The 27,482-nt window shown below is 44.0% G+C and overlaps 1 protein-coding gene across 5 annotated transcripts in view; it reads right to left on the bottom strand.

Annotated features, from left to right (window-relative positions):
* MYO1C (myosin IC) overlaps positions 1-27,482 on the bottom strand; it is a 152,885-nt gene that overhangs the window by 83,601 nt on the left and 41,802 nt on the right. The window contains exon 1 of one of the 5 annotated variants that reach the window (XM_073667743.1): positions 13,063-13,177. The exons of the other annotated variants lie outside the window; for them this stretch is intronic. Coding sequence (XP_073523844.1) covers positions 13,063-13,134 — 72 coding nt within the window. The 5' untranslated portion in view covers positions 13,135-13,177. Of the gene's footprint in view, positions 1-13,062; positions 13,178-27,482 lie in introns of those variants that run through there. 5 annotated transcript variants of the gene reach the window in all.

Below are 27,482 nucleotides of genomic sequence, written 5' to 3'. Positions count from 1 at the left end.
AGCCTTCTAGTAAGTTATCTCACCTTATAACTGGATTCACAGCTACACTACTGAGTACTATTGATAATACCCTCCATGCTGCTGTTTCTGTCAGTGGTTTATAGCAATAGGGGGAAAGATACTCTCGTGTGTGCTGTGTATGGAAGATCTAATAGTAGTTAGTCTCTATTCACTCTGAAGCAGAGCTAAAAGTTAGGATTAAAGCCTGAAGAGGAAAAAAAACCTATAAAAAAGCAGTAATACAAATCATATAAATTCCTTACTCATTTTGTATACACACAACCACTAGTTCTGTAGAAGCAGCAGAAATAACAGGTGTGGTTTAATGGGTTTATTAGTATTTCCATATCACTGGACCTACATGTGCACATTTTGGAGCCAAAGAGTGGAATCAGGAGTACCATAATTTTAAGGCAAGAACAAATAAAGACATGCAGATTTTGATGTAGAGTTGCAGGAACTAGTAAGAATCACAAACAGTGCTAAACTGCTGTTGACCATAAGTTGAGATGTGTCCATCATGCTTTACATTTTTAATAGATGACATATAGAATTATTGTTAATGATCTGTAAGCGCCACAGTTCTCTGCAAAATTGGGCTTTATGGCTTGGTACTTCTGTACTGCTGAGCGCCCCCGTGTGTGGCCTGGAAATAACTGGGATCTGAGCGTCGGCTTTCCCTTTCTTCAGCTCATTACTGCGGGTATTCAACTATTCCATAGTTACACAAGCTTTCTGCTATCTATTTCATTCAATGCCCAACAATGTGTAAGCCAACAGGAAAACGTACAGTGCACTTCCTTTGAGAGCTATCAGCTCCGCTCCAAATGTTTGGCATATGCTCGCTGCTTTCCTGGCTGACTGGGGCAACTGGAATTTGTACAGTCCTCAGCTGCAACAACAAAACCTTGCTTCAAGAATGAGAGGCTCTCTCCCTTCTAGGTATGGGGGCGCACTGGGAGTTTCGCATTATTCTTTCATCCCCACAGAAAATGGAAAATATTTCTACTTCCCACAAAATATATCCTTAACAATAGAAATTGACATAGCCAGGCCTCAAAGAAGGAAAAAAAGGTCATTAAGTACGGCTAAATATACAAGTTTTCTAAGAAAATATAATGAACACTTTCCATGAGAGTGTAATATACACTTAATCTTGCCAATAAACCATTGTTTTAGAACCAAGATCCATAGCGTCCCAGGAAAGAAAAACAGTCCATTGGGAAAGATTGACATCCGCTGTTGCCAAAGATTTTAACACTATAAAAGGTATCATACACATTTGCCCATTTGGTCAGGATTTTGCATCAGTATTTGTCAACCAAATATAGGAGAGCAGCCTACCGAGAGAAAAGTACAAGGGCTCACTCACACGAGCGATGATTTGCTCTTCTGAGACAATCAGACCATTTATGGTAACGCTGAGCTAAGTTTACGGTGATCAGATTCTCTTGCATGAGAAAATCTGAGCACAGGTATGGAGAACTTAATTTATCCTACTTCTCCATTGTTTGTGTCCACGTAAATTGGACTGCACTCGGATGGCACCCGAGTGCAGTCCGATGTTTTACACACACCCATAGACTTGAATGGGTGCGTATCATCTGATTTCTGGAGCCACTTGCAGCATACTGTGATTTTTTTTCTCATGAAAATAGGCATTAAAAAAAAACCACAGATCTGAGCTGCCCCATAGTATAACATTGGTCCGACAGCTATTTGATAAAACATCGGAGAGCACTTGTCCGAGTTATACGCTAATGGAAACATTTGCCCCCCACCCTGAGTTTTGGAGCTTGTGGTTTTGACTTCAAAATAGTGATGCAAAATACTGACCAAACTACTATTGCTTGGTGAATGGAGAAAAGCAGCAACTCCATCTGAAGCCACCAGCGTCGCTGATCACTTACTACTGGGCTTAGTGCGCAACGAGGCTGTGTAGTTGGTAACCACAGGGCCTCAAAGTGCACGGACCAGCGGGACATTGTGCATGCGCAGTGAAGCTGCGAACTACACAGCCTTACTGCGCAAACGCGGACCCGCGGCCGGACATTTAAAGCTGCGCATGCGCCCCAATATTATCAGAGCTTGCCGAGAGCAATATTCAAATACGTGGACAGCGCCAGCAGTGACTGAATAGCAGAATCACACCCCTGTGACTGAAAACGAGCAGGTAGCAGAAAGTATATAAAATCATTATATTACCACCAATTTCAATGAAAAAAGCTCGTTACTGATGCACATTGCATCACTAACAAAGCAATGGGGGCAGTGTAGATAGTAGTTAGGACATGACAGGTTCCATATAAGCACTTCACGATTTTCTAATTGTGAAAGGACACATAAGTAGGCATTGTCCAAAGAAAACACTTTCAATAAGAAAAAAAAAATTCCCCACAAATCATATTTATTCACTTTTACGCTCCTCAACATTGAAACTGCAACCCAATGAAGGTAAAGTCATGGAATTATCAAAATCCCACAACCGATATGTTAATGATACCAAATTATAAAAAAATAAAAAAAGGAAACAAAACATCTCCATTTATTCAGCATCGAGTATAAGCAGCACATTCAGAAATCTCTGCACTTGCATGCCTTGGCTGCTATCAAGCATACGAACATTAAATGCACTTGAGCACATTATTCATCAAGATCCTATGCTGTCAGCTCCGTTTGCAATTGCCGACCTATGACGTGACAGATGTGCTCGATGGAAGTCAAATCTGGAGGTGTTGTAGGCCATGGCAGCATGTTTAGATCATGCAGGCTGCTCACAGTAGCACGAGCAACACGAGGCCTGGCATTGTCATGTTGAAAAACAGCTTCTTGGACACACTCGCGTTCCCTCACGAAGGCCTCTTTAAGACGTTGCCTAAGTGGTCTTCAGACCATCTCCGGCTATCCTTGTGTCCAAGACAAAACTGGGACTCATTAATGAAGAGGACAGACCTCCATTACAGCGTCCATTGCCTTCTTGCTTGCACCATAAGAGCATTTGAGAATAGCTCAAGGTCAATGGTACACCTGTAGCTAGACATCTGGCTCGTATCCCAGTGTCGTGCGCACACCTTCTGATGGTTTGTGTAGACACTGATGTCTTAGGCTTGGAATGGGATATCTAATTTCACTTGCAGTACATATCAGTATGCGCCATTTTTCAAATTCGATGAGACTGCGTGGGCAATGACATGAAGAGGCTTTCATGAGGGAACGTCACCGATCCTACCACTGGGATTATGGCAAGGGGTGGCATAATGGTAGTCTGACCACCCCAGTCTTCATTCATAACAGCTTGACGTTACACCGATTTGGTTGTGGAGCCAGTGGAATGGTCATCTCCAAAGTGTCCCAGGAGGCATTTATCAACACGCCAGGCTGCATGACCTAAACTAGCTACATGGTCTGCAGCGTCTCCAGACTTTAAGCATTTTCATATTATCATCATGTCCATCAATCATGTGACCTTCATAATTCTAAAGACTTTTCTTTATTGGTTTTGCAATTTCAATGCTAGAACAGTAGTATATTTGATACATGTAAAAGCTTAAGGCCCTCTTATTTGCAGGTTCACAAATCAATAGAAATGGGCACCTGAGAACTGTGTTGCTCCTCATCCATGTGGCGAGGAGTGGTGGCCCAGCATGCATGCCACCTTTTTTATGGGATTTTCAATCAATGGTAATAGTTTACTATGTGTATAGTCCTTGATAGGTTAACTGAGGTCACATGAAGGGTGCGAGATTGTGTGCTCCTCTCAGGACATGGACTACATGTAAAGTATCATAATCTAGGTACAGCAATACAGAATATATGCTGGCACTATACCAGCACACATTTCTGGGATGTACATTCGTTGACCTCATAGTTCATTGATCAGGCTGACAAGTTATTTTTCACACAACTAGATGAAGTTATTATTCACTAAATTACTAGATAAAACGCAGTTATCTTCAGTCCAAGTACACCTAGCAGGCAGATTCCACCCATCTTACAAAGATTACTAATTAATTTCAGTACATCGACAGTCTCCAGAACAACGGATGGATAGAAGACCAATAATAAGTGAACCCTTGTGTATAAGGCAAGTTGGTACAACTCACAATCCACAGCAGCAGAAGCCAGCCTGCTGCATTACACAAGCATTTATTATGTACAACTCCATAGAGAATCTCTAATGACTTGTTATGTTCATGGAGTCAAGAAGGCTAACCAATACTACACATCCTATAGAGATTTATGGCATCTGACCTAATGACTGTGGCATCACACATGAAGATTTTACAGCTCAAGAAAATGACAGAAAAAAACAGCAGCAGTTTTCCATACTTGCATCAATCTGCCATAGTATCAACACCTTTTACTGTGCAATCCCCGCTTGTGTCGCCAAAACCGCACGGATGTGTAAAGACATGGACTAAAGAAAACCTCTGAAGGCGGCTTGTGGTATCAGGCATGAACAGCAGATCCTAAAAAGTCTTGTAAGTTGCGAGACGCCACCTCCAAGATCGGACTTGTTTTACAACACACCCCACAGATGCTCGATCAGAGAGCGGGACATTTGTGGCCAAATCAGGATCTTCACCAATTTGTCACGTTCCTCAGCCCATTCTTACACAAAGTTTGCAGTTTGACAAAGCTAGATGGCCATCCTGTTTAAGAGCCACTGCCGGTATCAAATACCAATGACGTACGTTGTCTGCAATAATGTTTAGGTGATATGTGTCAATGTAACATCCACATGAAAGCCAGGGACTAAGGTTTCCCAGTACATTCCCTTGGTAGTTATTCAGCATGGAGACTAGTCGGCTTCTTCCTGCCTGCTGCCCGAGAGTGACAATGCCTACAAAAGAGTTAATATGGACTTTTAGGATTGCTACCCCCTACAGGTGGCGCTAGAGTTCTTGTCCTCTTCCTCTCAGAAAAGGATATTTGCATATAGCAATAATCAAATACTCGTGATAGGAGGTTCAGATGTGTCCATTCACTTTCATGGTTACTTAGATTCCCCACAGAGAAAATACAGACAAGTAATTGACAGGGGGTCACCATGACATCACATGACCCGAGTGGAGAAGTATTCAATGAATTTTCAGATCAAAAAGAAAGAAATAACGAACTAAAATGAATTAAAAAAAAAGAATTTACATTATATAAATATACATTATATATATATATCTATATCTGGACATCTCCTTTAACATATTATAAAATACAATACATAAAATAAATATTTTAGTGATAAAAGCAATGACGAGCTGCTGAAAGCTAAGGGACACGTCATGTGAAACTTCATTAGCGGCAATATGCTTAGGTCCAGTCGTTACCTGACCCCTTTGCACCATGTACTGCAATATAATCCGCTCATTGGCACACTATGGAAATTCTCCAGATGGTCACACTGTATATATAAAGGCTCAGCTGTCTTGGTGTTTGTTCATTGTCTTTCTGAAGTCTATAATAAGACTAGGGCTATTTCTGTCCCTGTGTGAATATCGTTAGGTTTACATGATGCAGCTGTTTTCTTATTCTCTCATAAACACCAACAGCAATCTGACTGATTAAAAATGGTTTAGGAACTTCCATTACTTGCCAGCAGCCATGTCTGAGATCAGTCACATAGTAAGTCGGAGACATTTTCTATGGAGAAGCCAAACTACAGCTCCATTTATGCACAACTGATTTATAGCGTCATTGTTATAGAGCAGTGACCCCCTAAGGGGAGATGCCACCCTTGGACGAAAAGAAACCTGGCATCCTTATAGGCCTGGATACATTAGGGCACTGTGGTGATGGCTTGACTGCACCTACCCAATGGCACCCAAAGTACAGCTAAAAGAGCTGGAGAAAAGGAGTTGTGCAATTCAGAAGTGGCATAACAGCCCATGGCATACATCCAACGACACTGTGCTGGGCCAGACTCTGGGTGCAACACAACAAAGATGTCAACTTTATATAGGACATGGTAGATTTGCTTTCATCCTATATACATATGCTAGAAGCAGAAGTACAGCCGTGTGAATGAGCATAAGGTCCCATGTGTACAGAGGTTGCCATAGCCTCTAAGGCTTCATACTTAGTAACCACAGGTCATACATGCACGCTTTCCAGGGAAGAATATATCTCTATATTTATACAGAATTGGGCAGAAAAAAACCAAAACTGTATGAAGTCAGGGGGCATGTGAGGGTCCAGTAAGGGTCAATAGGCTCTTATACTTGCCATAATTATGGCTCCATGCAGCTCGGAGGTGCTGCAATGTGCTCAGGTGCAGAACCCGCAATATGACAAAGCCATTAAAGGGGTTGGCCACGTTATCTTTAACCTAACAGATGTTAGGGATATGATTTTGTGGCACTTATCTATATATATATCTATATCTATATCTATATATATATATATATATAATCGTCTGTCCGTCCTGGAAATCCCGCGTCGCTCATTGGTCCGGCAGCGGACAATCAGCGCCGCAGGATTTCTGAAAAAAGATGGCGGCCGTTAGCGGCTCATCTGCGGGACGGAGATGCAGCCGGGAGATGACCGGGGCGAGGCGCTCCTCTCCCGGCCGGTAGCAGCAGAAGGACCTCGACCGCCGGCGCCGCTGACCTCCATGCGGAAGGGAGGAACGGGGAGTGGCGCTGCGGGTCGGGATACTTCTGCTGCGAGCAGTCGCTCATCTCCCGCCTTCTCGCAGCAGAAGTAGTAGCACAGGCAGCGCCGCTCCCTGGTCCTCACCAATACGATTGGTCTCCGCCCGTGACCAATCAGTGATCTTGGCGCAAAAGTTAAACAACGCTGTGCTGATTGGTCGCGGCCGCTGCCCGCGACCAATCACCGATTTGGGCGCCACATTTAAACACTGTTGTGCTGATTGGTCGCAGACGCCAGCCGCGACCAATCAGCGAGATTGGCGCCAAATTGAAACAACGCTCTGCTGATTGGTCGCGGATGCCAGCCGACCGCGACCAATCAGCGAGATTAGCGCTAAATTTAAACAACGCTCTAGTGATTGGTCGCGACCGCCAGCCGCGACCAATCAGCGAGATTGGCGCCAAATTTAAACAACGCTCTAGTGACTAGTCGCGACCGCCAGCCGCGACCAATCAGCGATATGGCTGGCAAATTTAAACCCCGCTCTGCTGATTGGTCGCGGTGGCCGGCCGCGACCGATCAGCGATTTTGGTGCCAAATTGAAACACCGCTTCGCTGATTGGTTGCGGTTGCCGGCAGCGACTAATCAGCATTATTGGTGCCAAATTTAAACACCGCTTTACTGATTTGTGGTGGTGGCCGGCCGCGATCAATCAGCGATATTGGCGCCAAATTTAAACACCGCTCTGCTGATTGGTCACGGTTACCGGTCACGAATAATCACCATTATTGGCGCCAAATTTAAATACTGCTCTGCTGATTGGTCGCGACCGCCGACCGCAACCAATCAGCATTATCGGCGCCAAATTTAAACCCCGATCTGCTGATTGGTCGCGACCGCCGGCCGTGACCAATCTGCAATATAGGCGCCAAATTTTAACACCGCTTTGCTGATTGCACCCGGTCGGCCGCATACATATTCTAGAATACCCGATGCGTTAGAATCGGGCCATCATCTAGTTAATATATAAGTATCACAGGGTCATCTCCTGCACTTCATTGTGCAGCTCCACTGTACTCTATATAATGGCTGGTGGAGGAGCAAGTGTCCATACCTGTCCACATAATGGAGCTGGTGGAGGAGCAAGTGTCCACACCTGTCCACATAATGGAGCGGGTGGAGGAGCATGTGACCACACCTGTCCACATAATGGAGCTGGTGGAGGAGCATGTGACCACACCTGTCCACATAATGGAGCTGGTGGAGGAGCATGTGACCACACCTGTCCACATAATGGAGCTGGTAGAGTAACAAGTGACCACACCTGTCCACATAATGGAGCTGGTGGAAGAGCAAGTGACCAGACCTGTCCATACAATGGAGCAGGTGGAGGAGCAAGCGACCAGACCTGTCCATACAATGGAGCTGGTAGAGGAACAAGTGACCACACCTGTCCACATAATGGAGCTGGTGGAAGAGCAAGTGACCAGACCTGTCCATACAATGGAGCTGGTGGAGAAGCAAGCGACCAGACTTGTCCATACAATGGAGCTGGTGGAGGAGCAAGCGACCAGACCTGTCCATGCAATTGAGCATGTGACCACACCTGTCCAAACAATAGAACTGGTGGAGGAGCACGTGATCAGACCTGTCCACATAATGGAGCTGGTGGAGGAGCACATTATCAGACCTGTCCACATAATGGAGCTGGTGGAGGAGCACATTATCAGACCTGTCCACATAATGGAGCTGGTGGAGGAGCACATTATCAGACCTGTCCACATAATGGAGCTGGTGGAGGAGCACATTATCAGACCTGTCCACATAATAGAGATGGTGGAAGAGCACGTGACCAGACCTGTCCACATAATAGAGATGGTGGAAGAGCACGTGACCAGACCTGTCCACATAATGGAGCTGGTGGAGGAGCAAGTGACCAGCCCAGTCTACATAATGGGGCTGTGGAGGAACACATGACCAGACCTGAAAACCTGTCCCCATAATGAAGCAGGAGGAGGAGCAAGTGTCAAGACCTGTCCAGCCAATGGAGCTGGTGGAGGAACATGTGATGAGACCTATCCACATAATGGTTGCTGGTAGAGGAGCACATGACCAGACCTGTCCACCTAATGGAGCTGGTGGAGGAGCATGTGACCAGACCTGTCCACCCAATGGAGCTGGTGGAGGAGCATGTGACCAGACCAGTCCACCCAATGGAGCTAATGGAGAAGCAAACATCCAGATCTGTTCATCGGCCTCCTCCGGATAATAACCAGCTTTTCCATGGAAAGTGTTTTCGATCTGGAGGGGGTTGATAGTTCTTGTCACATGCTCCTCTGTTAGCTACTTTATGTGGACAAGAATACTGTGTCGTCTGTGAGGAAGATTGCACCATTGCGTTCAAGAAGAGAATCTGTAACACTTACATTTTAGTAAAGGCTATAAGAACATGTCCACAAGACATTTGTTAAAATAAAGACAAAAGTCTTTACCCAATAGGCACACAGACAGGCCTACGGACGAAATGCATGCGTAAACCCAATACCGGCTTAGAGAAGCTACCCCCAAGGTCCAAACTTGGGGAAGCATCAATATTGAAAAAGTTGCAAAACGATTGAGAACATGGTTCCGAGACCACACATTACCGGCAAGGTCTCTGGACTGGTCCTGCAAATCGATCCACACAAGCTCTAATGAATGTAAAATGTAAGATACAAATTTCAGAACATGGTTCCTTAATTTATTTTTCCACTCATTTCATTTACAAACCATATTACATTCACAGGAGAGAGCCAGACACACATATACTGCTTACATATATGCGTGTTAGCTGTAAGGGGATTTTAATTATTCAGGGACTCTCTCATTGTAGTTAAAATACTTAGGGAAAAGCAAATTAATTATTAAATCGACACTTGGGAGCTGTATAATGACTTAAAGTAATAAGCTTTGTTAGATGGATGTTCAGCCAGCCATAATCGGACATCCTTGACCTCCACACAATGCAAATAAAAACAAAACATGGAAGACAAGAGAAAAAAATCCCACAAAATGAGAGGGTGTCTATGAATACCAGAGAGGCTATGTCATACAGCAAAACACTGAGGTCATTCAATGAATGCTGCCATTTATTTCATCCAAGACACATGCTTAGTATGTTTGCTTATAGAAAAATAATATATTTTCTATATAATCGGTAAAGTACAGCTTCATTCACATTCGCAAGACTTGTTTAGAGACCATCATATCTAGAGCTTATATTTAGTGTTCAGGTTTCTGTGCACATGTACTGCCAAAGCCATTATTCACAAAAATAGCTTCTGGAACAAGCGTTGAGAAAAAGTTGATATCACCTATTGGTAAGGATTAGGGATGAGCGGACCCGTGGATGTTCGGGTTCCACCGAACTTTAGTCCAAATTGCAGTTCGGTACCAGAACTGTACCCGAACATGAACCCCACAGAAATTAATGGGGAGCTGGAAAATTTCTCGCTCTCTCTTTATTGCATTTTTGGGGAGGAGCAGCAACAGAAAAACAGTAAATCTAGCTGTTCAATTTTATTTTATTTTACTTATTTTTTTATACTTCATGGCATTTACCATGCAGGTTACAGAATTTTATATTTTGAAAGGTTGGACTTTTACGTAAAAAAGAAAAATATATTTTTTGTATTAAGAGCTGGGGCGTGAGTTAACAAATTGCAGTTAGAGGCAGTGCTGACTGTATAACAACCTCGGCAAATGCTCTGAATGGGACTGGCTCAGCCCCTGCTCAGAGCCCACTCCATATGCACGCACCCGACATGTGCCATTCATGTACTTTAGATGTCGGGAAGTGGTTAAAAACTGTGGAAACAGAGAAGGGTGGGTGGGAAACAAGCGTTATGTCACTTTAGTGAAAAGTTTGGCACAAATTCCACATAAGTCAAAGGGCAGCAAAACAAAAAGTGGAAAAAAAATGTAAAAAAAAAAATATATCTCTCTTCACGTCTATGTGAACATGACTAAAGAGTTACAATCCCATCATTGACAATAAGCATATTGCTTCTGCGTGGAACAGTAAGGAAACGTATCCATGATCAGGAATAGCAGCGTTTTGGACGCAACTCACCTGCGCTGTGTCCTAAACGCTGCGTTCCACATTAGAAGCACAGTGGATGGGATTTATAGAAACGTCATGCCCACTGTCCTTCTATATGACGCTGTGTAAACTAACCCACAGCGCGGATCTATGAGCCGCAGCATGTCAATTTCAGTTGCGAAATTTCCACATTAGAATGTATTGGATGCGGTAACTCTGCATCGTTCAATGAACACATGCGGATTTAACTGCGCGATTAGAATGCAGCGAAAATACGCGGAATCCAAAGCGCTGCTATAGCCTGATCGTGGGCATATATGTGACAATTAAATTTATCTATGAATTCACCTGAGAGTAATACTACAGGTGGAAGTTCTATATCCAGTGACACATGCATGCCCAAATACACATATATATTTATAAGACCAAATCTGATAAAAGAAAAGTAAGGAATCCTTTTCTTTCAGGGAAGTCTTTTCCACCTCTATGGGTTCTTCCTTAAGTATTTCGCAGAAAAAAATGTGTTTCAAATTGGATGAAAAATCTGCTAATAAAGCTTCTTCACATGTAACTCACTGCAGGGAAGACAGGAACAAATGCTTACCCTATCAATAAAACGGCCATCAACCAAAAACAGGCAAAGGCTATAAAACAAAGCACCTGGGAAGCAAATATTTGGTGATGATAGGATAATAGCCCTTTCATTTAGCAAATGGGGTCTTTGGGTTTTTAAAGAAGTACTCCCATCAAAATTTTTATCCTCTTAAAGGGGTTGCCTGGTCAGAATCGGTAAGTTTGCAGTCACTCTGTGTGATTGCAGACTTACGAATCCCCTCCAGCGCAGGCACTGTGAGCTTTGGGGATTTGCCGGTTTCTGACCCGGGACCAGAGGTTATGTATGGGTTATACATACTCCTGGACAGTGGGCGCGGCCTCACTTCCATACACTTTCATGGAGAGCGAGGCTGCGCCCACTGGCCAGGAGTATGTATAACCCATACATAACCTCTGGTCCCGGGTCAGAAACCAGTAAATCACCACAGCGCACAGTGCATGCGCTGGGGGGATTCGTAAGTCTGCAATCACACGGAGTGACTGCAGACTTATCGATTTGGACCGGACAATCCCTTTAGTATATTGCAATCATCATATTATATAGAACTATGTACTTACAATTGCTCATTTTGCCTTTCTACCCAGCTAATTTTTCTGTTTTTCATTAGGTCTATGACATCACATGATTAAAAACAGACTAGCTGAATCCTTCTAAGCTCTATGTAAAAACAGGAGGTTAATTTTCCCAGTATAAGTCATGAGTCACTGCAAAAGTCCCTGAAGGGGGAGGAGGAGCAGAGCAGCTGGGTGAGGAGTTGAAGAGGAGAATGATTTATGCAGGGACAAGAAACTTCCTGTTTCCACAGCACAGAAAAGAGAATAATTAGCTGGGTAGAAAGGCAAAATGAGCAATTGTAAGTGCATAGTGCTACACGATGACTGCAATATATTAAGAGGACAAAAACTATAATGGCAGTGGGGAACAATTATCCTCAGCTGCAAAAACAGTATTCATCCTTAGTTAGGTTTTTTTTTGTGAAAACACCCAAATCCATGTCCTATGTAGACTATGAACATCCCGTGTAGCAGGTCCCAACAGCTCAGAGCCAAGTATGTACAATAAGGCACCGCCTAAAAAACAAAAAAAAGAACATCTCGAATATTATCTTTGCTCTTTTTATAGATATCGGCAATATATTCATGCAGTAAGAGTTTATATTTTGGAAACAAGTCTGTTCTAGCTCCAAAAGGAAGGAATGGGTGCCAGATCCAAAAATATCACTCATAGGCTGTGCCCTTTTTCAAACAAACATCTGAAATTCCACATTCCACTAACACCAGGGAAGGGCAGAGAGGAGTTTACCCAATAACTTATTTTATGGTTAGGAAACTTCCACTCCCTGAGATTTGTGGCGAAATTCAAAAAATGCTTTAGTAACAGAGTAATACATCTGTTCATGGGGTCGTCTCCTAAAATACCATGAGGGTGCTAATCACATACACTGCTAAGAGGGCCCGTGGCATTGTAAGCATTCCTGACACATAGCACATAGTTAGCCCACTGCTCTATTAAGAAAAAAAAGCCTGAGCGTGAGATGACGAAATACAAATTCCAGCCTGGGGAATGCCGCCGACAAGAAAGAAACTGAGACAAAGCATCAATAACAGAACCACATCCCCATTTTATACTAGTGACAAAATGCATAAAGTGCCAGTCACCAGCACGCGCCAGGCACAGGATAACCGCTCCCACTTTCTTAGATAGCAGAGCTGAAACTGCATATTTATTAGTGTCAACCACAGTCATTGGATGACCAGCAACTTACAAACCTACCGGCGGTCGTTTTCTGCTCTGTCTCGACAGGCCGACAATCGTTCTGTGCAGAGAATGATTTTCTGTGAGCATTGGATATCATTTCATAGGCAGGACATCATGATGATTAGCTAACATTGCTTAAAAATCATCATCCCTGACGAATGAGTAATTTGCTTGTTCATCGGGCAAGTGCCGGCCTGTATAGATGGACAGATAGATGAGAAGGAGCGTTCCTAAAATTAGTCACAAGCAGAATAGGAAAATATATATATATATATATATATATATATATATATATATATATATATATATATACACATACATACATACATACATACATACATACATACAGACCAAAAGTTTGGACACACCTCATTTAAAGTTTTTTTTGTATTTTCATGACTATGAAAATTGTACATTCACACTGAAGGCATCAAAACTATGAATTAACACATGTGGAATTATACACTTAACAAAAAAGTGTGAAACAACTGAAAATATGTCTTATATTCTAGGTTCTTCAAAGTAGCCACCTTTTGCTTTGATGACTGCTTTGCACACTCTTGGCATTCTCTTGATGAGCTTCAAGAGGTAGTCACCGGAAATGGTCTTCCAACAATCTTGAAGGAGTTCCCAGAGATGCTTAGCACTTGTTGGCCCTTTTGCCTTCACTCTGCGGTCCAGCTCACCCCAAACCATCTCGATTGGGTTCAGGTCTGGTGACTGTGGAGGCCAGGTCATCTGGCGTAGCACCCCATCACTCCCCTTCTTGGTCAAATAGCCCTTACACAGCCTGGAGGTGTGTTTGGGGTCATTGTCCTGTTGAAAAATAAATGATGGTCCAACTAAACGCAAACCGGATGGAATAGCATGCCGCTGCAAGATGCTGTGGTAGCCATGCTGGTTCAGTATGCCTTCAATTTTGAATAAATCCCCAACAGTGTCACCAGCAAAGCACCCCCACACCATCACACCTCCTCCTCCATGCTTCACGGTGGGAACCAGGTATGTAGAGTCCATCCGTTCATCTTTTTGCATCGCACAAAGGCACTGTGGTTAGAACCAAAGATCTCAAATTTGGACTCATCAGACCAAAGCACAGATTTCCACTCGTCTAATGTCCATTCCTTGTGTTCATTAGCCCAAACAAGTCTCTTCAGCTTGTTGCCTGTCCTTAGCAGTGGTTTCCTAGCAGCTATTTTACCATGAAGGCCTGCTGCACAAAGTCTCCTCTTAACAGTTGTTGAAGAGATGTGTCTGCTGCTAGAACTCTGTGTGGCATTGACCTGGCCTTTAATCTAAGCTGCTGTTAACCTGCGATTTCTGAGGCTGGTGACTCGGATAAACTTATCCTCAGAAGCAGAGGTGACTCTTGGTCTTCCTTTCCTGGGGGGATCCTCGTGTGAGCCAGTTTCTTTGTAGAGCTTGATGGATTTTGCAACTGACTGACCTTCATTTCTTAAAGTAATGATGGCCACTCGTTTTTCTTTACTTAGAATTTGTATTATGGCAAGAAAAATGCAGCTAACAGTCTATTCAGTAGGACTATCAGCTGTGTATCCACCAGACTTCTGCACAACACAACTGATGGTCCCAACCCTATTTATAAGGCAAGAAATCCCACTTATTAAACCTGACAGGGCACACCTGTGATGTGAAAACCATTTCCAGTGACTACTTCTTGAAGCTCATGAAGAGAATGCCAAGAGTGTGCAAAGCAGTCATCAAAGCAAAAGGTGGCTACTTTGAAGAACCTAGAATATAAGACATATTTTCAGTTGTTTCACACTTTTTTGTTAAGTATATAATTCCACATGTGTTAATTCATAGTTTTGATGCCTTCAGTGTGAATGTACAATTTTCATAGTCAAGAAAATACAGAAAATCTTTAAATGAGAAGGTGTGTCCAAACTTTTGGTCTGTACACACATATATATATATATATATATATATATATATATATTTTTATTATATATATCTATACATACTGCTCAAAAAAATAAAGGTAACACTCAAATAACACATCCTAGATCTGAATGAAATATTCTCATTGAATACTTTGTTCTGTACAAAGTTGAATGTGCTGACAACAAAATCACACAAAAATCATCAATGGAAATCAAATGTATTAACCGATGGAGGCCTGGATTTGGAGTCACCTCCAATATTAAAGTGGAAAAACACACTACATGCTGATCCAACTTTGATGTAATGTCCTTAAAACAAGTCAAAATGAGGCTCAGTATTGTGTGTGTGGCCTCCACGTGCCTGTATGACCTCCCTACAATGCCTGGGCATGCTCCTGATGAGGTTGCGGATGGTCTCCTGTGGGATCTCCTCTCAGACCTGGACTAAAGCATCTGCCAACTCCTGGACAGTCTGTGGTGGAACGTGACGTTGGTGGATGGAGCGAGACATGATGTCCCAGATGTGCTCAATCAGATTCAGAACTGGGGAACGGGCGGGCCAGTCCATAGCTTCAATGCCTTCATCTTGCAGGAACTGCTGACACACTCCATCCACATGAGGTCTGGCATTGTCCTGCATTAGGAGGAACCCAGGGCCAACCGTACCAGCATATGGTCTCACAAGGGGTCTGAGGATCTCATCTCGGTACCTAATGGTAGTTAGGCTACCTCTGGCGAGCACATGGAGGGCTGTGCGGCCCTCCAAAGAAATGCCACTCCACACTATTACTGACCCACTGCCAAATGGATCATGCTGAAGGATGTTGCAGGCAGCAGATCGCTCTCCATGGCGTCTCCAGACTCTGTCACGTCTGTCACATGTGCTCAGTGTGAACCTGTTTCATCTGTGAAGAGCACAGGGCGCCAGTGGTGACTTTGTCAATCCTGGTATTCTGTGGCAAATGCCAAGCGTCCTGTACGGGGTTGGGCTGTGAGCACAACCCCCATCTGTGGACGTCGGGCCCTCATACCACCCTCATGGAGTCGGTTTCTAACAGTTTGTGCAGACACATGCACATTTGTGGCCTGCTGGAGGTCATTTTCCAGGGCTCTGGCAGTGCTCCTCCTGTTCCTCCTTGCACAAAGGCGGAGGTAGCGGTCCTGCTGCTTTGTTTTTGCCCTCCTACGACTCCCTCCACATCCCCTGGTGTACTGGCCTGTCTCCTGGTGAAGCCTCCAGCCTCTGGACACTACACTGACAGACACAGCAAACCTTCTTGCCACAGCTCGCATTGATGTGCCATCCTGGATGAGCTGCACTACCTGAGCAACTTCTGTGGGTTGTAGAGTCCGTCTCACATGCTACCACGAGTGTGAAAGCACAACCAACATTCAAAAGTGACCAAAACATCAGCCAGAAAGCATTGGAACTGAGATGTGGTCTGTGGTCCCCACCTGCAGAACCACTCCTTTATTGAGTGTCTTGATAATTGCCAATAATTTCCATCTATTGTCTATTCCATTTGCACAACAGCATGCGAAATTGATTGTCAATCAGTGTTGCTTCCTAAGTGGACAGTTTGATTTCACAGAAGTTTGATTTACTTGGAATTATATTCTGTTTAAGTGTTCCCTTTATTTTTTTGAGCAATGTATATATCTTCGTACCGTGATAGCCAGTGGATAGAAAAATATTTAGATTTGAGAGTCCTCAGTGGTTGATGACTTTTAATGGCTAACTGAAAAGATGGTAACAAATTGCAAGCTTTCGAGACTACTCAGGTCTCTTCATCAGGCATAGTATAACACAAAATCTGAAGAGTCACATTTATAAACAACAAGACATAGAAATAATGCAATAGATGAGACAAGTGACGTGAAGCAAAACTATCATTATGGGAGAGGGATAAACATTTGTGGCTGTAAATATTGGACCAGTTAATAGATAAGGAACTGGTCCAATATTTATGGTGACAAATGTTTATCCCTCTCCCATAACGATAGTTTGTTTCACGTCACTTTTCTCATCTATTGCATTATTTCTGTGTCTTGTGTATAACTGTGACTCTTCAGATTTTGTGTAATTCTATGCCTGATGAAGAGACCTGAGTAGTTTTGAAAGCTTGCAATTTGTTACCTTTTAATGGCTAACTGAAAAGATTGTATCAACCACTGAGGACTCTCAAATCTAAATATTTTTCACATGCAGAATAGAATTCATGTGAGCACAGTTTGCCTGACTTCCTAGTGAAGTTTTACAATTATATACAATTTTCACGTTTCAAAAAATTGTTGCAACATTTTGTGAGAAATGATCGAGACATGACCTGGTGTTATGCCAAGGATTTTCTACAGCTCCTAGCTTCTCTGGAACATCTATAGCCTTAAGCAATTATTTCTTACACGTTCAGTGCTCACCTCCTGAACTTGGGACAGCGGTGACGTACAGCTTCCATAGACCTCTGACTTGTGCCTGTGTTTGTGTGACCTGCCTGGCAGGGGTGGGGGTGAAATTCAGACACCAAGTCCAGCAATTTGTAATCAGGAAGGAAAGATTGCAAAAACCTAGTGTGTTAGTTTTATCATGTGTTGGTGTTCTGCTTTATGAATAAAGTTACACATCAAGTCTTCTTATCCAAGTTATACAAAAAGATGGACACCATCAGTTATACTTTAGATAACTATGTTCAGTTGCAGCAAACGCGTGCATTGTGGCCGGATTTATCTACACGCTTTACTACTGTAGCTACACAGCAGCCATCAAGTGGCAAAATGAAGACACATAGCGTTAAACCTATGTGCCCACGTTGCAGAAATGAAGCAGAAAATTTCTGCAAGTCCTCTCCCGGAAAAACGCATGCAGAATTCCGCACGTGTTTATCGCGCGTTTTCCACATGCGAAATTGCCTTGCACAAAGACAATTCCGCTTGCGGAAAGACAAAATTAATGGACATGCTGCAGATTTTTGAGCGCAGCATAAACGCTGTGGAAAAATCTGCAGCATGTGCATAGAACTTGCGGAATCCCCTTGGGGACCATGGGGAGCGGATTACCTAGCGTTTCACAAGCGTTTACGCTGCGGAAATTCCGCAGCATATACGCTTGAAAATCGCTACGTGGGCACGCAGCCTAACAGTCAAAATACACTCTCTGGTCTTCTATTGGTGTCTCCTGCTTTTTTCCCCCAGTTTTTTTTTCTTTTAAAGAAGCTTGTTATTATATGCTCCTATTTCAGCCACGATTACACCCATTTCAGTGTCAATAGTCACGTGATGCCACAGTTACTAGTCGGTCCAATAATCATCTACTTTGGCAGAGCAGCATCCAGACAACTGTACAAGCAAGCATCAAGGTAATAGACTACAAAAAAGTGCATACAAAAAGATAATATCTATGAATACACCGCCTGAAAATAATTTTAGCATCATTTATGAGGTTAGAATATTTTCTCTAATGAAAGCACAGTACAAAAAATTAACAGATGTCACTATATCCCAAGGCCACGAAAATCAAGTCTCATATGGTGTTTATGTACCGCATTTAGAAATCTACAAGGAAAACCCAAAGGCAGATGATTGTTTTCTGTCATATGGATCCACAGAGAGGCATTTGCAGATTACATGACCAAGCTGTCTGCTGCAAGCATTCAACAGGGCACAGCTCTGCTGAGCCAACTTATTACAGGCTCTGATGTGGTGAATCGCAGGAAAGTTGAGCTCTGTTGAAAACCAGCTAACAGAGCAATAATGTGAAAACACACAGGCAGATATACTGATGTAGAGGGAAATGTGACCAAGTTGATAGTAAAAGAACGGTAAAAAATAAACATTATACTCACCTTCTGATGGCCCCCGGTCTCCTTAGTGATGCGTCCTGGCTGCCCGGCAGCTCGCGGAGGTCTGGAAGGACCTTCCATGGGCGTGGGGAGGGGGTGAATATTCATGCCCTTTAATGAGCAGGCACAGGAGATAGCCGCAGCGCGGCTCCGCTGTGTGCCGGCTATGAAGGAGAGTGAAGTTACTGCTCCCCGCGCACACAGTCCCGGCGTGGGGAGCAGTAATTTCCGGCAGCTGATCTCTCCTCGTGAGCCGCGTATGGCAGTGACGTCATGCGCGGCTCACATGGAGAGATCAGTGCAGGCAAACCGGACGCAGCGCTGGAGGAGAGAAGAAAGGCGAGTAGTAGTGTTTATTTTTTTTTTGATGCGCAGCCTGATGGGGATGAGGGGTGCCATGCATACCAGGACAGGGATGAGGGGTGCCATGCATACCAGGACGGGGATGAGGGGTGCCATGCATACCAGGACGGGGATGAGGGGTGCCATGCATACCAGGACGGGGATGAGGGGTGCCATGCATACCAGGACGGGGATGAGGGGTGCCATGCATACCAGGACAGGGATGAGGGGTGCCATGCATACCAGGACAGGGATGAGGGGTGCCATGCATACCAGGACAGGGATGAGGGGTGCCATGCATACCAGGACAGGGATGAGGGGTGCCATGCATACCAGGACAGGGATGAGGGGTGCCATGCATACCAGGACAGGGATGAGGGGTGCCATGCATACCAGGACAGGGATGAGGGGTGCCATGCATACCAGGACAGGGATGAGGGGTGCCATGCATACCAGGACAGGGATGAGGGGTGCCATGCATACCAGGACAGGGATGAGGGGTGCCATGCATACCAGGACAGGGATGAGGGGTGCCATGCATACCAGGACAGGGATGAGGGGTGCCATGCATACCAGGACAGGGATGAGGGGTGCCATGCATACCAGGACAGGGATGAGGGGTGCCATGCATACCAGGACAGGGATGAGGGGTGCCATGCATACCAGGACAGGGATGAGGGGTGCCATGCATACCAGGACAGGGATGAGGGGTGCCATGCATACCAGGACAGGGATGAGGGGTGCCATGCATACCAGGACAGGGATGAGGGGTGCCATGCATACCAGGACAGGGATGAGGGGTGCCATGCATACCAGGACAGGGATGAGGGGTGCCATGCATACCAGGACAGGGATGAGGGGTGCCATGCATACCAGGACAGGGATGAGGGGTGCCATGCATACCAGAACAGGGATGAGGGGTGCCATGCATACCAGGACAGGGATGAGGGGTGCCATGCATACCAGGACAGGGATGAGGGGTGCCATGCATACCAGGACAGGGATGAGGGGTGCCATGCATACCAGGACAGGGATGAGGGGTGCCATGCATACCAGGACAGGGATGAGGGGTGCCATGCATACCAGGACAGGGATGAGGGGTGCCATGCATACCAGGACAGGGATGAGGGGTGCCATGCATACTAGGATAGGTATGAGGGGTGCCATGCATACCAGGATGGAGGGATGCCAGGCATACCAGGATGGGGATGGGGACAACATATAAAAGGAAGGGGGGGGGCATATATACCAGGATGGGGGATATTGTCAGAATTGGGGGACATTACCCCTATACCAGTGACCGCATTAGACCCCCTCCCCATTAAAAGTGCATCATGACCACATTTTTTGCTTACATTTTTATTTTTTTATTTTCTTCCTCTAAAACCTAGGTGCATCTTATGGTCCGGTGCATCTTATAGTCCAAAAAATATGGTACATAAAAAATAAATAAGGGAATGACAGAAACTCTGCTTACTGATGAGCTGAAGAAGACAGCAGCACCCTAGATACAAACAGACTTTACATCCAGTCTATATTACAGACAGACAATCCCACAAGAGAAAAATCTGAATCTTGGATCATGCTGCAAATTGAGTATCAGGGGGAATACCATATTTTTCAGCCTATAAGACGCACTTCATTCCTCCAAGATTTTGATTTTGGAGGAAAGTGGGGAGTGCGTCTTATAGTCCGAATGTACTATACTTGTTGCTGTGGCTGTAGATGGGGGGGGGGGGGGGGAGAGCAGCAGCGGCGAATGAGCTGGCCCAGGAGGCAGGAGCCACCTCCTGCAGCTAACACTGTGCCTGCTGCTAAAGAAAATGAATGTTCACTGCTCCCCACGCCCATGGGCGTGAGGAGCACTGAATATTCACTCTCCTTAATAGTGCGCAGTGTCAGCAGCAGCCGCCAGCTGCTGCAGCTGCTTGGATATCATATGAGCCCGTTATTTAAAGAGCATGAATATTCATTACTCTCCACACCCATGGGCGTGGAGAGTAGTGAATATTCATGCTTTTTAATAGCGAGCACACGCAATCGCCGAGCCGCTGCAGGAGCCGTGGCTGTGGCTTCTACTGTGCACACTATTAATGAGAATGAATGGTCACTGCTCCCTAGATCCATAGTCCCGGCGTGGGGAGTAGTAAATATTACAGCAGCTGATCTCAGCGCGTGAGGGCGCATGGCAGTGATGTCATGCGCTGCTTACACGGTGAGATCAGCTGCTGGCAGCAGAACAGGACGCAGCTCTGGAACAGAGAGAAGGAAGGTGAATAGAATAGGTTATTTTTTTGTGTGTAGCGTGATGGGGATGTGGGGTGCCAGGCATACCAGGATGGGGATGAGGGACACTTATAACAGGAAGGGGGACCAAATATACCAGGATGGGGGAAAATAGTACAGAATTGGGGGACATTACCCCTATAAGAGTCCGCAGCAGACCCTCCCCCCATAACAGCGTATCATGACCACATTTTTTGCTTCAGTTTTTTTTTTCTATTTTCCTCCTCTAAAACCTAGATGCGTCTTATGGTTCGGTGCATTTTATAGTCCGAAAAATACAGTAAATATGAAAAAAGGAAAGATTGTAGACTGAAACTTGGTTGCATTTAGACAATAATATCACACTACTAAAATTATGGAACAAAATATATAAAAATTTCCATGCCAAAGCTGTCCATAACCTTTAAACAGGAAGCACAGGGTTATTGTACATAGTGCACAGTAAAAACAGAAAAGCTTTATAGCCTAGGCAAATACCATTCAAACACATGCACTAACGTCTTGGCCAAGTTTATGGCGGTGGCTAATTCACTTTGCATTTATCATAAGGCACATAGCACATTGTTGTTTGCCTTACAGGTATTACCTGTAATATAGTTTCAGTTCAGATCACAATAGCTCCTGTGTTCAATTGGGAAAAAAAGCGTCCAAAGAGGTTTGTGTCTCGGCAGAAATTACTGGACAGTTGACATTTCTTGAAATCAACACTGATTTCTATTCCACACTTTGCACATGCAACATAAACCTTTACAATGTATGTAGTGTATGACAAATTTTATGAGATGACACCTACATTTTAACAAAACAACCAAAATAAGCTCCAGAGGACTCAATTCACTAGGAAATTAAAAAGGTATTACATATTAAGTCCGAGTATGGACCACGAAGCACAGACTGGCCGCAGGTCTCCTGCCTATTATACGTGCCTATGAAGGTGTCAGCTTCGGGTCAGGAGACCCGTACTTACACCATATAACATGGAGGTGGGAATTACTTATCACATTCCTTCTGGATAGGCTATGAATACACTGCTCAAAAAAATAAAGGGAACACTCAAATAACACATCCTAGATCTGAATGAATGAAATATTCTCATTGCCCTCCATGTGCTCGCCAGAGGTAGCCTGACTGCCATTAGGTACCGAGATGAGATCCTCAGACCCCTTGTGAGACCATTTGCTGGTGCGGTTGGCCCTGGGTTCCTCCTAATGCAGGACAATGCCAGACCTCATGTGGCTGGAGTGTGTCAGCAGTTCCAGCAAGATGAAGGCATTGAAGCTATGGACTGACCCGCCCGTTCCCCAGACCTGAATCCGATTGAGCACATCTGGGACATCATGTCTCTCTCCATCCACCAACGTCACGTTCCACCACAGACTGTCCAGGAGTTGGCAGATGCTTTAGTCCAGGTCTGAGAGGAGATCCCACAGGAGACCATCCGCAACCTCATCAGGAGCATGCCCAGGCATTGTAGGGAGGTCATACAGGCACGTGGAGGCCACACACACAATACTGAGCCTCATTTTGACTTGTTTTAAGGACATTACATCAAAGTTGGATCAGCCTGTAGTGTGTTTTTCCACTTTAATTTTTTTTTTTGGGGGGGGGGGGGCTCCAAATCCAGGCCTACATTGGTTAATAAATTTGATTTTCATTGATGATTTTTGTGTGATTTTGTTGTCAGCACATTCAACTTTGTACAGAACAAAGTATTCAATGAGAATATTTCATTCATTCAGATCTAGGATGTGTTATTTGAGTGTTGCCTTTATTTTTTTCAGCAGCGTACAAAAATGGTATTGGTCCAACTACTGGGACCTCTACTGACCACCAGGACAAGTCAGTGGTTTTCATAGAACATTACTCATGCTCCTGCTGCGTTCATACACCTTTTATTCATAGCTTAAGAAGGAACAAGGGACAAAACATCCATTGTCACAATCGGAGGAGCTCCTCCATTGTGAAAGCATTTGACACCCAAGTATGGTCAGATTATAAATGCTTTAGGTTGGAAGACCCCTTTAACTGTGCCCCCCATGCTTCAATAATGCATACAATTCGATGTTCTTGTGTTTACACAAGTATCATTATCACTACCATTCTCAAAAACAAAATATTTTGCAAGGAACGTAATGTGAATGTGTGAATGAACCCAAAAAGCTGCCCAACATCTAAACATCTGCCATCCTGAATGGAAACCAATATTCATAGAGATCTACAATTCCTTCAAGAGAAAATATTCTAAATAAATCATCAACAACTGAGAAGACAATATATATACTATACTTGTCTGGTTGGAACCACAGAACAAAAAACCTCCTAGTATCTTATAAATAGTGTACTGTTCAACAAAGCAACAAGAAAATGACAGGTTACATGCGGCACACAGTGTTCAGTCCAGGGAGCTGCCGCCTTAGCAACACTCAGAAACCCCATGCAATGGTTGCACTTACCTTCCGCATGCTGCCTGGATACCTGCAGCTGAATGGAGCAGACAAAGCTTAAGTGACAGCTCCACAACAATTATTTCCTTCACAGACACATCCTTAAAGGGAATCAGTCAGAAGAGTCACCTCTCAAAAGCCCTCTATGTGGGCATGCAAGTCATAGAACATTGAAGAAAATGATATCATAATATCTGCCGATTTGATGGCTTATTCCGGAGAAATCTATATTTTCCTTAATATGTAAATGAGATGTTAAGATCTATGGGCCGGACACAGATCTCCGTGAGAATCTGTCTCCAGAGTTTATTGTAAAAGACATGTAATGACTGACAGTCTGCCCTCCTCATCTCACTGCACAACTGTGTGTGATTATAACTGACAGTACCCAGCAGAGCGGAGCTTTGTCTCATTACAAACACAGCTGCAGCTCTCTTCTCACAGATCTGTCAGCTCTGCAGTACTCCTTTCCCCCACACTGGCTGCCTGAGAAATGGAAGCTGAAAAAGTCTTATTGGCAAACAGGCCCAGATCTGCAGCAGCGCCTACAGCGAGAGAGCTGTCAGATGTGTTTATAGTGAAACAAGGCTCAGCTCTGGTTTACTATGTTCGTTATAACCACACACTGCTCTGCAGCGAGATAGATGAAGATTGCAGACTGTCAGTCATTACATGTCTCACATGGGTAAACCCCCTTTCATTTACAATAAGCTATGAATGCAGACTCTCAGTGAGATCTGTGTCCGGCCCATAGATCTTAACAGCTCATTTACATATTAAGAACAAAGTAGATTTATCTGAAATAAAACACAGAATCACAGATATCAATCTATAATTTTATTAAGCTTCTCATGACCTGCATGTGTGTATGGATGGCTTAGGCGGGTTGATCCTACTGACAGATTCCCTTTAATTACACGTAATATTTCTGTAAACAATGTGGTTGATCTACGTTGTATTAGGTTTATGGCAACTGGAAAGATTATTGTTCCTGCTTTACACCCCGCATACACTACAGATCACTTAACACAAAAACCACATTGCTTTCCTTTCTCAGCTAGAGCCAATATGCGAGACATTATTACTGTCTGTGGACACTAATAAAGATTAGAAATATCCCTGCACTGATTTGTACAGGTCAATATTTGACACACTGATGTCCCTGAAATCACACTGAGAACAGGGTAACCCACATAGCACATTTTTCTTGGTGAAACGTTCCTCCATTGTGAGCCAATAGTGGTACAGCTGCAGGTACACCTCCAAAGAGTTGTTTTAGGCCAAAAAGCTGCCACATGGTCCACATTTTAGAACACAAATGCAAGATCAGTGTTAAGGAAGGGGGAGGGTAGGGGTAAACGTGTCAATTGCCTAGGCCCCATCCCCAAAGGGGCCCTCTGCTACAGCAATACATTTTAGCTGATGATCCTTGGAAACGAGTGGACAGACAGCTGAAAAGCAATGGCGGCAGTAGAGAGTGGAGTACTAGGCATGGCAGGAGCGCCATGACACTATAGTCGTTACTGGCCCTAGCCTCCTTTCATGCACCAGACGTAGCACCATATTGCCACAGTACTATGCTCTCAGCCTCATTCAAAGTCTAAAATATTAGTTTTGGACGGTCAAACCCCCCTCTTCTATTCCCCTCCTTCTCTATAGCAGTGAGATGTGCACATCTGATTGTGAAGGTTAAGGGAGGAGATGGAGTTATCATTTGCCCCGCAGCATCAGCATTTCAGATTCTGCCATTCCTCTTCTGGAGTAAGCCAGTAGGAGCAGCAGTCTTTTGGTAGAAAGAAGTGAGGTTAGTTAATTAGACTCACGATGATCTTATTCTTGCAGATTGTTAGGCCACCTTCACACATTCAGTATTTGGTCAGTATTATATATCAGTATTTGTAAGCCAAAACCAGGAGTGGAACAATCAGAGGAAAAGTATAATAGAAACAAATCACCACTTCTGTATTTATCACCCACTCCTGGTTTTGGCTTACAAATACTGATTGTGTCCTTACTGTGAGAGACAGGCCAGTGAGGGCTCTTAAGGGTATGTTCACATGCTTCAGGAGAGTGAAACTTGCACGTTTCTTTGTGCAAGGTTAAAAATGCTCAAAAGCCTGAACATATGAACAGCAAGTTTATTTTACATATACAGGTGCATCTCACTAAATTAGAACATAACTTTTTGATTAATTTATTTCAGTTCTTCAAAACAAAAAGTGAAACTCATTATATAGTCATTACAGAGTGATTAATGACTATGTCTTACAGCCAATGAAAACACAAAAATCATTATCTCAGTAAATTAGAATTATTAACAAAAAACACCTGCAAAGGCTTCCGAAGCATTTAAAAAGGTCCCTTAGTCTGTTTCAGTAGGCTACACAATCATGGGGAAGACTGCTGACTTGACAGATATCCAGAAGGCAGTCATTGACACACTCCACAAGGTCCCAGAGTCTGGAGGAAGAGTAGAGAGGCCACAATCCAAGCTGCTTGAGGTCTAGTGTGAAGTTTCCACAATCAGTGATGGTTTGAGGAGCCATGTCATCTGCTAGTGTAGGTCCACTGTGTATTATCAAGACCAAAGTCAGCGCAGCCGTCTGCCAGGAAATTTTAGAGCACTTAATGCTTCCCTCTGCCGACCAGCTTTTTGGAGATGAAAATGTCATTCTCCAGCAGGACTTGGCACCTGTCCACACTGCCAAAAGTACCAATTTTGGTTTAAAAACAACAGTATCACTGTGCTTGATTGGCCAGCAAACTCGCCTGACCTTAACCCCATAGAGAATCTATGGGGTATTGTCAAGAGGAAGATGAGAGACACCAGACCCAACAATGCAGACGAGCTGAAGGCTGCTATCAAAGCAACCTGGGCTTCCATAACACCTCAGCAGTGCCACAGGCTGATCGCCTCAAAGCCACGCCGCATTGATGCAGTAATTGATGCAAAAGGAGCCCTGACCAAGTATTGAGGGCATTTACTGGACATACATTTCAGTGGGCCAACATTTGGGATTTCGAAAACATTTTTAAAGGCTGTTATAAAGTATTCTAATTTACTGAGATAATGACTTTTGTGTTTTCATTGGCTGTAAGCCATAATCATCAACATTAACAGAAATAAACACTTGAAATAGATCACTCTGTTTGTAATGACTCTATATAATATAGGTTTCACTTTTTGTATTGAAGAACTGAAATAAACTTACTTTTTGATGATATTCTAATTTAGTGAGATGCACCTGTAGATTAGCAGGAAGAGTCTTTTGAGCGTTTTGGTAACACTTTTTCAGGCGGTTTCTAGAGCACACCAGCTCCAAATCAGCCTGGAAAAAAAAAAAGTTGTGGGAACATACCCTAGTGTACAGCCTGCTTTGTGTCCAGTACATGCAGCAAAACTACAGCTTCCACCCATGTCACCAATTATATGTCACACCTATATGTCATAGTGCCCTTTTCTTCTGCTCACCATCACAGTCCATCTCCTCCCTGCATCTTTGCACCTCCCCAGTTGTAGTGTGGGTTCGCCCCTTCCTTCTGTTCACACCTCATCTATTATTTAAAGGGGTTCTCCAGGATTAACCTTTAATTGCCCATGGACTTGCAGAGGTAGGAAGTAA

The sequence above is a fragment of the Phyllobates terribilis genome, unplaced genomic scaffold, assembly GCF_046119375.1.
Source record: "Phyllobates terribilis strain yellow unplaced genomic scaffold, ASM4611937v1 Scaffold_2__4_contigs__length_985480577, whole genome shotgun sequence".
NCBI classification, from domain to species: Eukaryota; Metazoa; Chordata; class Amphibia; order Anura; family Dendrobatidae; genus Phyllobates; species Phyllobates terribilis.
This window is presented reverse-complemented; position numbering and strand designations above follow the sequence as displayed.